This window comes from Prinia subflava, chromosome 17, assembly GCF_021018805.1.
Source record: "Prinia subflava isolate CZ2003 ecotype Zambia chromosome 17, Cam_Psub_1.2, whole genome shotgun sequence".
Classification (NCBI taxonomy): Eukaryota; Metazoa; Chordata; class Aves; order Passeriformes; family Cisticolidae; genus Prinia; species Prinia subflava.
In genome coordinates this window covers 8,736,782-8,752,333 of record NC_086263.1, presented here as the reverse complement: position 1 = coordinate 8,752,333, position 15,552 = coordinate 8,736,782, and the positions used below count along the sequence as shown (strand labels likewise).

At 42.1% G+C, this 15,552-nt stretch overlaps 3 protein-coding genes across 4 annotated transcripts in view; 1 reads left to right on the top strand and 2 right to left on the bottom strand.

Moving 5' to 3' along the window:
- Positions 1–2,907, bottom strand: part of IQCK (IQ motif containing K) — a gene marked incomplete at its 5' end in the record, with an annotated part of 36,603 nt that extends 33,696 nt beyond the window's left edge. Inside the window, 3 exons of the mRNA XM_063414780.1 lie at positions 538–676; positions 1,307–1,380; positions 2,280–2,907. Of these exons, the coding sequence (XP_063270850.1) occupies positions 538–676; positions 1,307–1,380; positions 2,280–2,907 (841 nt within the window). The remainder of the gene's footprint in view (positions 1–537; positions 677–1,306; positions 1,381–2,279) is intronic.
- KNOP1 (lysine rich nucleolar protein 1) lies at positions 2,809–12,353 on the top strand. 2 transcript variants are annotated; one of them, XM_063414692.1, is made up of 5 exons: positions 2,809–2,863; positions 3,968–5,300; positions 8,800–8,868; positions 9,329–9,409; positions 11,742–12,353. In XM_063414692.1, the coding sequence occupies exons 2-5, from the start codon at positions 3,969–3,971 to the stop codon at positions 12,051–12,053; spliced, it is 1,794 nt and encodes a 597-aa protein (XP_063270762.1). In that variant the 5' UTR covers positions 2,809–2,863; position 3,968; the 3' UTR covers positions 12,054–12,353. The 2 variants fall into 2 exon arrangements, with proteins under 2 accessions (XP_063270762.1, XP_063270761.1); XM_063414691.1 differs by lacking the exon at positions 2,809–2,863 and adding an exon at positions 2,891–3,519.
- A 902-nt stretch (positions 12,354–13,255) lies between these two features.
- Positions 13,256–15,552, bottom strand: part of VPS35L (VPS35 endosomal protein sorting factor like) — a 43,573-nt gene continuing 41,276 nt past the window's right edge. The window contains exons 30-31 of the mRNA XM_063414679.1: positions 14,582–14,728; positions 13,256–14,028 (exon numbers count right to left, since the gene is read on the bottom strand). Coding sequence (XP_063270749.1) covers positions 13,930–14,028; positions 14,582–14,728 — 246 coding nt within the window. The 3' untranslated portion in view covers positions 13,256–13,929. The remainder of the gene's footprint in view (positions 14,029–14,581; positions 14,729–15,552) is intronic.

Here is a 15,552-nt window from a genome sequence, read left to right as displayed (position 1 = left end):
TCCTAATGAGCAAGAATTAATTGAAGAGAAGGCAAAATGAAGGGCTAAAATGCTTAATAAAAACACATGGCTGCTTGGTAAATTTATTATAAAGTACAGGAATTGATAAAAGTGGAAGAGCAAAACTTCAGAGCTGTTTCCATTTTAATCTGTAATCAGATGAGTAGAGAGTATTTTGACAGCAATTTTCAAATTCAATTGTCTACTTAGTCTATTGATCCTAGTTCTGCATTATTAGATCAGAGGTAGAAATGCCTGCCATTTCTGATTTAAGTGGCTAAATAAAAAGTCACTTATTTAGAAGAGCACAGAACTACTGTAGCTAGTCAATGCTATTGGCTTGTAAAGCACAATTTGGTATTTTTTCCATTGACCAACTGGCCAAGCTGGCTCTGTTTTCAGACCAGAGGCCTAACCATGCAAATTGCACACACGCAAAAGTGTTGTTGTTAACACTCTAAATTAAATAAATTACAAACCCTTGCCATATGCAAGAAAAAATCCCAGCAGGGTTCAAGACAATGTACTCCTACTTACAATTCTTTGGATCAGGGGGCTCTCCAGAGGGGACTTCCCCGAGCACAGGAAGCAGATACAGGGCTGAAGGGTCAGAAAAAAGTTGATCCAGAGGAATTTTGTGCAATTTCTGTGTAGGAATTTCATCTTCCAAAAGCACCTGTTCAAAAAAAATGTATCCTGTCTAAATACCCCAACAGACTAGACAAAAACACAGAAACCAATCCAACTGAAAAAAATTGTAAGGTCAATTAAAATTATGGCATTATAACTTCTAATTCAAATATTATATTATTTATGTATTTTCTGAACACTTGACAATATGTAAATGCTCTTTAAAAACTTCTGCAGTTTCCAGCACAGTAAAATCATCCAAACCTAACAGGAGGTATAGGATTCCTTTTTGCAGAACATGGTGAGATATCACAATTTTTAAAATATTTTATCCATTGTAAGAAATAGTAATTATTTGGAAACTAATACTGGTAGCATTTTCTGAATCAGTATTTTCCAGTCAGAAGTTTAAGTATCTCTTTCATATTGTTCAGAAGTACTGACATTCGCCTTTTAAAGAAAATAAACTTTTCTTGTTAGCATTACCCAAGTTGCTCTAAATACAAGCAATTATTTGAAATATTACATTTATTGGTTCAAAGAACTTGCCTGAAAAATAAGTTTTGTTTTCATTTTATGAATGAGGCTACCCTGTGAGTACCAAATTTGCACATTTAGTTGTTTAAAATACTTAAAATCCATCTCTATGCAGATTTTTTACTTGAACTGCACTCACTGATTCATGTTTTGACTCAGGATCTTCTTTTGTCTTATGAACATCCAAAAGTTTAGTGTGTCCTGCTTCATGCCCTAAAAGTAAAAAAATACTCAACATTTACCAGGAGACCCTAAAAAAATATTTATTTTCCTCCTAAACCAACATTATTTTTAAAGGGATTTATTTAGGCTTGGAAGAACAGAAGTTAATATGCAACAAATATTTGTTTAACATGAAATCTAACATTTTAAAACAAGCAAGAACTTTGGAGACTTGTCATGCCTCTCTCAAGCTTTAAGTCACATGCAAGGTTCTCACTGACAAAAGAACTTTTTTTTGGGAAAAAGGTTTTTAACCAAAATAATCACTGAAAATATTTCAACATAAATAAAATGCACATGCTGGCATAGAATTAACTATCGTTTTTACTAGTAGACAAGACTACTTTTCATAGTGGATTCTTCTATAAGAAATTAAATCCCACGGAGGTTGCTAATTATTACTGTCTCCACTTAAAAAAAAAAAAAAAAAGGCAACAAATAAACCTACAGGAACAAACAAAAAACCCAACAAACTAAAGGCAGTACATGACCCTCAAAGATGACTGAGTGACTCAGGATGGGAAAAATAAAGGACCGAGACAATGAACTTGAATGAGAAAACCTACAGATTCCACAGTACAGGCACTCAGAGCCAAACCCAGCAGGCTCAGCTCCACCATTACAGCCAGGTTTAATGGCATCACCAAATCTACAAGCACTACAAGTGTCTTGAGTTCGAAAAATCAACCTTACTCGTACGGTGAAAATGGCCATTTTAATGCAAAATGCCAACTTTAGGCATTAGGAAGTACTGAACTAAGAGAACCCCATGTAGTGCTGGTCTCCCAGCCTCCCAACCTCAGTGTTCTCAGAGTTTGGGAGAACCCAGGGGGCTTTGCTCTTAAGAGTGGTGCTGTGAGGGATGTTTTGTATTCATTTAGCTTTTGTACCAGCAGTGCCACAGCCGCCTCTCTGCTTTCCCAAGGTAATATCGAACCGCGTTACAGGACAGCCCCAAGCACAAGGCACAGGGCACAGCCAGGCAAACCAGAGACCCTGAACTCTCCAACACGCTGGGTGCAGCACAAACACACACACGGTGCGTGTCTGGCGGGGGTTATGGCAATAAAAGCAGCAAAACGCCCACGAGCACAAACGCTCGTGGCCCTGGTGGGGAGAGGGGCGGCTGTGGGCGCGCTGTGGGGCGGCTGTGGGCGCGCTGAGAGCAGCGGGCGCCCAGCGGGGAGGGGCGGCCTCAGGGTCGGCCGGAGGGACCCCGAGGGCCCGAGGACAGCGCGGGAGCCCTGCCCGGGGGCTCGGAGCGGGAGCCCTGCTCGGGAGCTCGGAGCGGAGCGGGCTCGGAGCGGAGCGGGCCCGGCGCTCCCACCTGCGCGGTGCCCGCGCCGCCGCCCGCCCGCCGCCATGGCCGCGCCCGCGCGTTGCCCCGGCAACGGCTCCGGCAGCGCCCGCGCGGGGCGGGGCGGGGCGGCGCGAGCCCTTCCGGGGCGGCGGGCGCTGCACGTGGGCGCGTGAGGTGAGCGCGGAACGGCCCCGGCACGGCCGCGGCACGGCCTCCCCTCAGCCTCTCCTCCCCTCAGCACGGCCCGGCACGGCCTCCCCTCAGCCTCTCCTCCCCTCAGCACGGCTCGGCACGTCTTCCCCTCAGCACGGCCCGGCACGGCCTCCCCTCAGCACGGCCCGGCCTCAGCACGGCCCGGCCTCCCCTCAGTGTGGCACGGCCCCGGCCCGGCACGGCCTCCCCTCAGCATGGCCCCAGCACAGCCTCCCCTCAGCCTCTCCTCCCCTCGGCACGGCCCGCACGGGATGCGGTGGCGGCGGGGCCGAGGCGGGCGCTGCCGGGGTGCGGAGCTGACGCCCCCTGCCCGCGGTGCGCTGCCCGTGGGTGGGCGCGGGGAGCCCGGGGCCGCCACAGCCCCGGCGGGGACGGGCTGAGGGGCGGCAGGCCCGGGCTGAGGGGCTCTGCTGGACCGGATGGTCTTTACGGGCATTTAACAGGGTGCCCTGTTGGCATCTTGTGTGTTGGTTACTGCAAAGCAAGTAGGAATAATTGAGTTTCTCGGCAAGTGGGTGCTAAAGGCTTCTCTGTTGTCAGCAGCTCATTGGCGTAAGTGTCCTGAGAAAAGAAACGGAGAGGAAAGATAAGAAATCGCAGGTAGAAGCAAATTCAAGGTAATAATTAAGATGCTTTGGAAGGATCTTGTAATGCTGAGTGGGCACCAAAGTGAAGTTCAGGGTTAAGTGGAAAGTCACAGGTTTCTGGAAAACCACTCTAATTGTATTTATATATACACAAGGATATGGTATTGGGGAGATTTTTTAGGTGTTTCTGTGAAGACATTATGCTCTGTTGCTGTGAAACAAACAGAACCTTGCAATCTAAGTAGGACAAGGTACACCAGACAACATGATGAAAAGAATCACCCCAGTAAACTATATTTTCTGTATTTTCTGTTAGCTTGTTCTGGTTCCCCATCATGGAAAGCAGACCATAATTAGAAAAGAGTGTCAGGGACAATGGGAGAGAAGGAATGGTTCCAGAATAAAGGAAGACCAAGTAGATTAGGACTTGCATCATCTCTTTGAAGCAGTTCACTAACATCTTCATTTCCTTTTTTAGAATGATAAGAAAGAAAAAGAGAAAAGAATTTCATGAGGATCCTGTGCAGAAAAAGAAAAAGGTGAAGACTATAATTGAAATTGAGGAAGATGTTCAGACTGTCATTAGAACTGAGGACAATGACCATCTCAAGAAAAAAAAGAAAAAGAAAAAGGAAAATTTAAAAGATAAATGTTCACACAAATTGCAACCAAAGAATAACAAGAAAGAGAAGAAGAAAGTCAGCTCTGAATTTCTCAGAGCAGCTCATTTAGAAAGCTTTGTGAATATAAAAGGTCCTGTGGATTTACGACTTCAAGAAGAGTCAGAGGAACAAATTAAAATACTCAAAAAGAAGAAAAAAAAAGTCCAGTGTCATTTCTCCTTGGAGAATAGTGAGAGTAGTGACATGGAGCTTTCAAATCATCATGAAGATGGTACTAAGAAAAATGAATTGCCTTTTAAAAAAAAGAGCAAGAAAACTGCTTTGGATTTGGAATTAGATGGTGAGGTAAAAAAGAAAAGGAAGAGGAAAGGCAGTTATTCATTAGAGGACATCCACGACAGTGAACAAAAGCAATCTTCAAAAGTTTATAAAAACACCCACAAATACCTGTCCCAAGAAACAGTTTTCATGGGTAAAAACAGTGACACAGATAATGCCTGGAATGATGAGGAGAGTTATGTGAGAAGAAAGAAGAAGAAAAAGAATGATAAGTCTGACTTCTATCAGTACAACATGCATCATGATCCTGGTAGCCTCACTGCTTTAAGTGATTCCAGAAAAAGGAAGAAGCATAATTCCTGGGAACATTCATTGACAAGCAGAGAGAAAGAGGACAAAATTAAAAAATTTGGGACTATCAAAGAGAAGAAGAAGAAAAGAAAAGATATTTCTTCTTCAGCCTGTGAAGAAGATAACCCAGACTACAGTTACAGCTTTCTTGATATGTATCGCCCAGCACAGCAAGAGGTTGAGCTTGAGGAAGAAGAGCTGAGTGGAAAGAAACACAGGAAGAATTTCAAGGATAATAATGAAGTCAGTAAGAAGAAAAAGAAGAAAAGGGAGAAGGAAACAACATATTCCAAAGTTTCTTTAAACCATGACGGTGCCGCTAAAAGCAAAAAAATACTACTAGAAAACAACAAAAAGAAGAGAAAGAGTGAAATGGAGCGAGCTCAGTGTGTTAGAGGGGACACTGTAGATGGGACATTATGCAATAGTAATCCTGTGCAGTGTGACAGAAAAAGGAAAAAAGGGGGAAAAGTGCCACCACAGGACTTTGCTGAAGCACCAGGTTCAAAAGCAGATGCAGAAAAGATCAAGACAGAATCCCCATGGAATGGGTCACTGGTAAGTTGTAGAGAGGAGGGCAGCTTTGCACCCTCCTGCTGGAGGGTGAAGGAATGGAAAGACCTGAAGGAATGGAAAGCCTTTTGGGCATTCTCTGCTTTGCAGGCTGCTGTGCCTGTCTGTACCACTGAGGTGAGTGAGGGCCTCTCGGGGTGCTGGAGACAGGATCAGTTGATGTGTTTGAGCGTGTCACAGCTCACAGGGCTCAGAACATCCTGGGCTGGAAGGGACCCACGAGCATCATCCAGTGCAGCTCTGAGTGAAGGGCCCACACAGGGATCAGACACAGCCTGAGCTGTGTCACACCGTGCTGCAGCTGAGCTGTGACAGTGGGGAAGCATTGGTGCCTGCTGCTGGAATCACCTCGTGTCTCAGTTGGGAAAATGTAAATATTACACCTAGCAGCAGCTGTTGGCCCAAAAAGTGGGTTTGTGCAGTCATAAATGTCCTGATGCTCTTAGCAGTGTGGCAACACTCTTCGTAAAACAAGAGTTTAATACTTTGTCATTTACCCTGGGCAGGTGGTAACTGTGGCAGCAGGAGTTCTTCTGTTTATTAGACTTCCCTCAAGCTTTGCTGCTGTCAGTGCTGGAGTTGTGTAATGTTAGAAACAAAGGGGAAAACCAAAACCTGTTGACTAATTCCAGCAAAACTTCAAAGTCCCAAGTGTAGACTGGACCAAGAGCATTGAAATATAAATTCTGATAGAAAAACCTAAACACACAGTTTTAATTAAAACAATAAATCTATGCAAGAAAATAAATAGATGTAAGAACTGTGTAAATTGTAACTGAGGGTAACTGGGATTGTGTCCTGACTGGTAAAGGAAATCCCATCCCAGAGTCTTGCAGTACTTACCATTTCTGAGGTAAAATGAACATGAGGAGGAACTGATGAAATATTTGAAATACAGATGTTTTTTCTTTATCTGATCAAAGTCATGTTTTCAAGCTAAGGTGCCAAAATTTAGTACCTACATTCCCAACTTCTGTTGATATCATTGGGAAATAAGCTGTGAGATGCTCAGAAAATCAATAGGTATCTATCTGTATTTTTTGCTGTTTAAACTTAACTTTGAAAACAGCACATTGCAAGTCACTAGGAGGTTGTTTTTGTTTCTGTAGGTAATGGGAAGCTGCACTCCAGTTCCTTTCTGTGAATTTTGAATGCTTGGCTTATTTAAACCTCCAGCACTAGTTTAGAAGGTATCATGGAAGACTTGTGTAAGCTAAGGGTAGAGCAGACTTTGTGTGCTTTGGTGTGCTTTGCTTTGTCATGCACTCAAATGCAGTTTCCTCAAGTTCTGTGGAAACCTGGCAGCTGTCTGGTGTGTAGTGCTGATAATGAAATACAGATTAATGTGGAGACACAGATACAGGCTTTTTTCCCAGGGGTTTGTGAGGGCACTGTGTATGCTTATCAGTCTTGGGGGGAGCAGATGGTTGGGGCTTTCAAGTTGGATTTCTCCTTTTGACCTTTCAAAAGGACAAGGTGGTTTTATTGCTGGATATATTTTCTAATTAAATTGACATTGCCTTTTTGAGATTGTTGGACATTATTTGTATTTTGCAGCTGCTTACATTGTGTAGAGGCAAGATAAGCCCTGCAATGCCATGTAAACTTTCATGACCAGTTAATATGGGAACCACAGCAAATACCTTGCAAACTGTTAAAAAGGGAATAGGGTGATGCTTGTTTCATTCCTCTTTCCCATAGGCAGCTCCTTTAATGATAAACTACTCAAAAGAAAATCTGAAGATTGAGAAGTCTGAGTTAATCAGTTCTATCAAGTTCCAGTTCCTGCCAGGCCAAAAGACACTGCACTAATAAATGGCTTATACTGTGCATTTAACTGTGCCATAGTCCTGAAACTTTGTTCTACAGCATGTCAAATGCTCTGGATGCCTTTGGAAAATCCTCTATTGGGCTTGCCCAGCAAGTGAAAGAGCAAATTTTAAAGACAATGTGGAGTGATAGCCACTTAATATCAGTGACTGGTGTTTTTCCCATTGGATGCCACTGCAGTCATCAGCAGAGTGAGGAGGAGTGAGGACTCAGTTTACTGCTTTGATGTTGTTTGCCAGCAGCAGCATAACCCTACCACCTGTGAATGTGCTCCTTTTCCATGAAGTTGGAGGAAGTTTGGCACACCTCCACGGGGTAGTTTTTTCCACTCAGGAGCCCTCAGCAGGTCAGCACTGTGCTGGGAATTAGCAGGGATGGGGGTGCTCCCTCCTTCTGGCTAAAAAGAAAAAAAATATGCTGCAGTTGTTTGCAAAATCCTGTCAGGACAGTTTTCCTGCTTGTTGTAATAGATCTGAAAAGACAGTACCAGGCCATCCAGAAGCAAATTGGGGGTTGTTTTTGGTTTCTTCATTTCATCCAAGAGCAGGAGCTCTCCTTCCTGCAGTGTTCTCGCATTTTTAATCGTGCATGTACTTGTGTGTGTGTGAAAGCAGGGTATAAAAGGTAGCTTTGGAAAATGAGGTAAATCATTGATGGCTTTTAATATAACTAAAGCCTCAAAAAGGTAACAGCAGGTTCTGCTGACAGAAGTATGTTACAAATCTTTTCCTTGTCATTTCCCTGGCTGTTTCATGCTTGGTTTATTATGTTAGCTGTATCAATAGATCTTCCCTTTGGCCACTTTTTCCAGGCTGGTCTAAAGCTTATGGCTCTCATTTACCACTATCCCAGCCTTATTACTTACCCTGTTATTCTGGATGTCCAAAAAGCTTCTCCTAATTACAAAATTGGAAGAGAAGGGCTGGGGGCAGTGGTTTAGGCACGTCAGTCACTGGGAGCAGAAGCTGCAGAAGGGCTGCACTCAGTGGAAGTGTGGTCAGGTCTGGTTCACGTGGACTGCCCAGATTTACCTCCTGCCATCCAGCCCGTCCATTCCTTCTGGAGCTGCTCTGTCTCTTCCATCAGCTCCCTGTTCCTTGCTCTCTAATGTGGAATTTTGTGCTCTTTGCTGCCATTGTAGGGGACAGTTCATGTGTGTATCCTGTGCTCCCTCCAGACTGGAGCTCCCTGGGACCATCACCCACAAGGGAGCACAGTGCAGCTGCCTCTTGATGGCTTTTGTCTATTTGTTTCAGAGACACCTTGATTTATTTTACCTCCAGTTTCTAATTTAACTTTCACTCTCTCTGTGCCTTTCTTCAAGTATAAATTTAAGCTTTTACAGAATGATTTAATTTGAAATTACTCTGCCTGCAAACATTACCATGTGTGCCAGTGTTGTTGGCAGGTCCCTTTTAATAAATCTAAAAATCATTTATCTTGATTAAAAGAAAAAGATCTCTGTGAGGTTTTTTTCATAGGAATACACAGATTTAATTGGCATTTTCATCTTAGATCTGACTATTTTGTCTTGCCCTAGAAAAGTACTAATGATTGCTTGGTGTTTTAACTACTTTTGTGGTAAGAGCTGTGTAAATTCCATTTAACCAGAATGCATAAAAATAATGATAAAATGATTTTTCCTGTTTTACAGGAACCTCTAGATGGTGTAATTATTGTGCAGGAGAAGAAAGGAAACTGTGATGAAATTAGCATAGACAAGGTATGCTTTGACTGGGTAAGACCTAAAGCAAGTCAGCAATTAATGTAGGAATTGATACTTTTTTGCTTATCTATGTCTGGATTTCCCTAAAATGTGCTTTACAGGTGGGTTAAGTCCAAAATGTACAGCTCCAGTCAATGTCAGAACAAAGTAACTTATTCAGTTAAATGCACATTTCTTTGCCTCTCATCAGTGTTGGTATTTCAGGTGTAGCTGTTGCCTGCAGTCAGAAAATGAGAACTTACCTGATATAGCAAAACACTCACTTAACATATATGAAAAAATTACAGTCCTCATGTTGAGTGTGTAAAAGGATCCCATGCAACTTTCAATTATCCTTGCAAAATTGTGAAGATAACTAATGATTTTATTTTTCTCTTATTATTTCATTGTGAGTTAATTGTCATTTAACACACAGGACAGAGTCTTATGCTGCATGTGTCATTTTTCTGCACGCTAGGTGAGGCGGCAGGCCCTGCAAGAGGAAATCGATAGAGTATCTGGCAAAACCAAGAAGGCTTTCAGTTCCAAAGTGGGACAGGTAATGTGTGAGTTTAGACCTCAGCCTGATGGAAATACTGTGTCCCAGGGCAAGTTCCTGTCAAAAACACTGTGCTCTTTTTTGTATGTGGCTCAGGTACAGCAGTGTCCCTCTGAGTGCAGATTTCAGGTCACGCTTTAGAACAGGTTGGTACAATGCCAGGAGTGTGAGAGCTGAGCAGTGAACTCCTTGGCATTGTGCACTCCTCTAATTCCCATCATCAGTCCTCAAAAGCAACATTTTCTCTGGTTCCTCTGGAGAATGAGCCATCAAAAATTGCTACAGAAGCATTTTCTGCTCACTGTGAAATACCAGAAATGTTTGGGCTGTGGGTGCAGCAGTCACTGAAGTGTGTCCAGTTTCTGACCTGCAAGACTTAGCATACACTCAGCAACAGGGACACACGTGGAAAGCTAAAGGGGATGGCAATACGTGTGTGATATTTAGAGTCAGTCCTCTCATGGCTTCTGCATCTTTCCTCCTCCTCTTTGGAAGGTGATTCCTGATTCTTTACTTTTGCATCCTGCTCAGCCTGGCTCCTGACAGATTCACAGGAAGGCAGTGGAAACCTGCAGCAGTGCTTAGCCAGGGGTAAGAAGATTGAGGTGGAGAGAGAGCTTTGCTAGAAATTCAGGCTTTTGTTGTTTTGCAGGACTGCCAGAATGCCTAGAAAGCTGGAATATGCCTCAAACAAATGCCAGAAACAACTTCTGTAGATCTAACATAGTGGGAGGGAGTCTGTGGAGCTCTGGAACTGCAACTGTCTAATATTCTCTGAAACCATTGAGAAAAATGACATCCTTGGCAGGAGATCTCAGTTCTCTGGCACTGATCTGTCTCTGTTTAGTTGTATGCAGAAGAGTGGAAGCTGTGAAAACTAATTCATCAGCTCCACAAAGAGTGAGCTGGAAATGCTTCAGCAAATCTGTGTGTAGTGCCTGCCAGGAGCTCACTTACAAACAGAGTTTTGACAAGCCATAATTATATTTGCATCTGTGCAGATGTCTCCCATTGCAAAGGGAGGACTTAAATTTATTTATCTGTGTCTTGTGTGTATCTGCATGTGTGCAAGTATCTGTGTCACACACTGGGCTTGTACAGCAACTTCCCTTTGTGCAAGGTCAAAAGGCTGAAGTGTTGTGGGTGGCTTTCTTCCAATACCAGGTATTCTCCTGTGACAGTGAATGATACTCCAGCCTTGCATTTTTTTACCTTAAAAACCCCTGCTGCAGCTTGCCTGCAATTGTGCAGGGTGCTGTGTGTCATGTTGGCTGTCTGCTGGAGAATGACTGCTTCATGCAGACTGTTCTGTTGGAAGGATTTCAGGCTGACATAAATTTACCACTGAATTCACTTTTTTTTTCCTTTGATGTAGCCAGCTTAGTCTATTTAATTAATAATCATACATTCTGCCATTTAGTATCATGCCCAATTTTAAAGAAAAAAATTCTGAGTAGAAATTCTCCAAAAAAATATTTATAAATTACTACATAGCTCTAACTCAGGAGTCAAATACACCCTTTAATAATGAAGCCTGTTCTTAGGTAAGCCAAAAGTTCATGAACTTGGTAAATCCTATGGTGTATCTGGGGTTTTCCACAAACAGCTGAAATCTCATTTTAGCTGGACATTGCCTCCACAGAAAGGAGCCAGAATCTGCGGACAGAAGAAGAATCCTGAAGGGGTGAACTAGTTCAGGGTACAGTTAAAATGCAAATGCAGTAAATACAAAGAACACAGCAAACTGCAAGGGAGGGGAGGCTTTAAGAGAATTAGACTTGGTCCTGTTGGATAGAGGAGGCCCTCTGGTTTTGCACCCTTGCAATATTAGTGGTAATTAGTGGGATGAGAATGCAAATATGACTTAAAGTTTGTAAGCCAGATTGAGCAGTGCCCACAACTAATGAGACACTGCTGAAAACAGCAGCTCCCAAACCAGGCAGAAAAGATAACCTTACCAAGTGACAGTGAAAGAGGATTAGGTCTGACAGTTTTCTTAGAATAAGAGATGCTGTCTGGCTCTTGGGGCTGGGTAAAGAGAGAGCAGAAAGCCAAGATTGCTAAGGACAGAGGGAAAGGAGATTCTCAAAGCACATTAACCCCTGTCTCCAGGTTAAATGGCCAGAAATGCTAATGAAGGTGCACTCAGGCAGAGTTAGGTCAGTCTTTTACCACATCCCTCGAGAGGTGCTGCCCATGGAATAACAGCTTCCACCTCTGTCACCCTGTCAGGCTTTCGTAGCTGGTTCTGTTCTCATGGTCACAGCCAGAAATTGTCTTCCTTAGTCTTGGTGTTTCTTAATTTTAGTGTTAACTTTGTTTTGCCTCACAGGATATGAAGCTTGGACAGTGGAGTACAGCTGCTTTTGGAAGTTCTGCGGAACAAATGAAGTTTTTTAGACTGATGGGTGGCTTTAAAAAGGGTTCTGTGCCTATCCAAACTCCCTCAGCAACTACAAACAAACCAAACATGGCTCTGAACAAGGAAGGGGAGGAGAAGTTACAGCAGGCACTGAAGATGGAGTTTGATAAAGCAATGGACTTGAAGCAACATAGAGGAATTGGTCTTGGATTTCAGCCTACTGCCAACAAAAAAGTATACATAGACAAATATGCATCTAGATCCATAAAATTTGAAGATTAAAACTCGGAAGTAATAAAAAGAGTGAAATTTCTTTTTACGTGAAATAAAATAACAAAATGCTGAAGAAATTTCATTTATGAGGTACTTGAAGTACAAGTTTTCAGCTACATATACCAGTGGAGCTGGGTCCTCCCTTCATCCAAACAGTAAGTTTCTGAAACCTTTATCATGTTTGTTCTGCAAGGCAAGAGCCAGCCTCCTTCAAAGACTGAAGATATGTGCCATGCTTGCAATTAGTTAAAATTCAGTAATTTTTTTTTAAATGCTGATTTAATAAACTTGATTTTATTTGTATCTTAAGTGATTCAAAAGGATTTTATTCTTCTGTAAAATCTTCACTTTTTTTACACTCAGTGGTACAAAATGATGGTGCTTTAATTGTAGACACACTAGTGGTGTGCCCTCAAATTGGATGAGGGCAGACTTCTAACTCAGAAAGGAGTTCTTAAAAATCTAACATCATCTTTATAATAATGGATAGCATCGAACATCCTCTATATTTGAACTGTGCCTTGGCAGTTGGATTTTCAATCAGCAGCTGTTACCTAAAAATGAAAGTTATAAGCATTTTGGAGTGTAGCACCACAGAACTTTTACATTTAAGAGAGCCTCACTTTCCACAACAGACTTCTACAATGGATTGCTCTACCTGAAAGCATCTGCCTCCAGCAGGAAACGCACTTAAAACAGCACTTGGTTCTGATGCATTTTGGGCAACTCCTGAGAGGAACTGAAAATTATCCATCTTAAGGGGCTGCCATGAATCCATTCCCATATCTGGGAAGAGGGAGATGCTCTTCCCTGCAGGGTGTAAACTTTGAGAAAACCATCCCCTTTTAAATGTCATTTAAAACCACCACTACCTCAGTGTGAGGCTGTTTTGCTCTCAGTGTTCAGCACCAGCTACCACTACCCCTTCTCAGTTTTGGCTCATTCTACTAAAATTCAGAGTTGAGGTTCCATTTTCTCATCTGGTTTGAAACAAATGCTGAATCCAAGCCCTCAGCTACCTGCCTGGCAAGACAAAAAAAACACTAAGCAAAAGTAGCAATAGATACAAGGTCTCAACATGGTTCCTTACCATAGGGCAGAAGTGGTGAGAGGGAAATTTTATTAGAAATAAAACAGTACAGGTAACTAAATTCCACAAGGGTAAGGTGATAGATTTGTATACACAAAGAAACTCCCCCAGAACACACAGATGAACTGCTAATTGTTTTATTCAGTGATAGTTAGTATACTTTGCAAATATAGAGGACTTTGCATAATTTCCATTTTCCTTTGCAGCACTTAAAGATTCCTTCCATTTTACAAAACACCACTGGACTAAAATGAAAACATAAACATGTCTGTGAAAATGTATTGTAGAAATTAGAACAGTTAACACCTCAGCCATTTTTCTCTGCTACTGGAACCAGCCAGAGAAATGCTGGCAGCATCCCAAAGCAGAGAGACAACTTAGTCTGACTAATATATTGAAATGCTGCTTTCTGCAGAGGAGAAAGATTGTTCTGCAAGAGGGATGAAGTTTTGAGGCTGCAAACTCATTTGTACAGATCATCTTCCTTTTTTGTTAAAATTACAACAGGTTAGATCTCAAAAAAGGCTTTTGCTACCATAGAAGTTCAAAATACTGTTTACTGAATGTAAATCAGCATTTAAAATAACAATACTATGGTAAAACTGGAAACTCAGGTTAAATTATTGCACTCAGAACAGTTTTACCTTTACTGTGCCCAAGCAAATGTGTCTCTTAGTAAATGTTTACTAAGGAAAGTAAATACACTGAGCTCCTTGCAGTCAGAATGTGGATCAGTGATTTGTGGCCTTGGTTCCATGCTCCCTTGTGCAGGTGGCCCCCTGGAAGAGGCTCTCGTCAGGTCCTGGACTGCAGAGGAAGCCGAAGGGCCAGGTCTGTGAAATGACTCATTTCAGGCTGTTTGCTCCGCCTCTTGATGTATTCTAGGGTTTTCACCTAGGTTTGAAAAGAAAGGTATTTGGGGATTTTCAGTGTCTCTTCTCATTTCATAGCCATCTTTGTGAAGAGGTTTTAACCAGTCTCAGCATTTTCCCTAAACTTCACTGGCTTTGGGAGCACTTGGCATTGCTTATTCCAGAGCTCATTATCCTGTATATGTTTCTTAAAGGCTCTCAAATGCCACTTTGCAAGCTTTCACCAGGCAGTTCCTCCACAAAATAAAAATACAGTATTTCTCTTAAAGCTACTTTTCTGTACTGAACAAAACGTTAATAACAACCAACACTTTCAGGTTCCTTAATGCTTGTCATACTAATATTAAAATGCTAGAAAGATGCAGTCCACTTGAAATAAGAGAAGCTGCTTGTTTATTAGGAAGGATTTCAAAAAATAAGTTGAGGGTTTAAGATAATTTGATTTCTTTTAAGATAGTAGCTTGTAAAGAGATGAAGTATTTCAGATCAAGAAAATGTTACCTTTTCTCAAATAAAGAGTGGAAAAAGATACTAAGAACTAAAACCTCTGAGCATTATCTGTCTCCCTCCCTTACCATAGTCTTGGTGTCAGCAAAGCCATGCTTCTGAGCAAGATTCCAGAGGTTGACTGAAAGCTGGTTCAGTCTGTTGTTTCGTAGGTCCCCGTGGGCCAGAATGGTGTTAAAGAAATAGAGTGCCAGCTGGCTCTGCCGCTTCAGGGTCTGGAATGAAAACAAAAGTATTCCCATGTTACTGCACACTCATCCCAAAATACCCAGCTTAACCTCAGCAGCTTCTCTGAACTCTCAGAGGTTCAAAGGGCACTCGTTTTGTAACACACAGCAATAGTTACAGACATAAGAATGCAATCATAGTTTTCATAATCCATTCAAAATGCAACAAACAGCAGTAGTTGTAAATCAACATAAGCTGTAAATAAAATAATTACACAAGACTCCCACGTCTCACACCACTTTGGCACAGCTCAGTATGTAGGTCTGACACATTTACAACTCCAGACTTCCTGCAACTGCAGAGAAATCACCCTCCCACCAACCAACCTTGCACTTTGAGCACCCTAGCTGTAAATTTTTAGAAACACCACTATCATCAATCTAAATTAATGCAACTTAAGGCTTCCCCCCGCACCAGGCTATTCTGCTTTCATTTATTTATTTAACCAAAGATGGTTTTCCCTGCTATTCTTTCACTGAAATTGGTGATATGAACAAATTATCACCATATTTGTAGCTACTTCCCCTGAAATGGCTGAGGAGGGACCTTAAGGAGCATTAAGAGCAGCCTTCCCCCCACACAAAGCAGAGAGGATTCACTGCTGCATCTTCTCTTGACCAGAAACAGCTTGAACTTTACAGAACTGTCCAGAATGAAGAATTTCCATTCCAGCACTGTCACATAAATGAAGCATTCTCTAATACTGTGAAAAGATCACACTGTGTTAACAATAAGATGCATTGTTCTCTTCCAAGTTCCCATTCTGATGAAAGGATTTTATTGTGAGAAAAATTTATTTTCCTTTATAGCT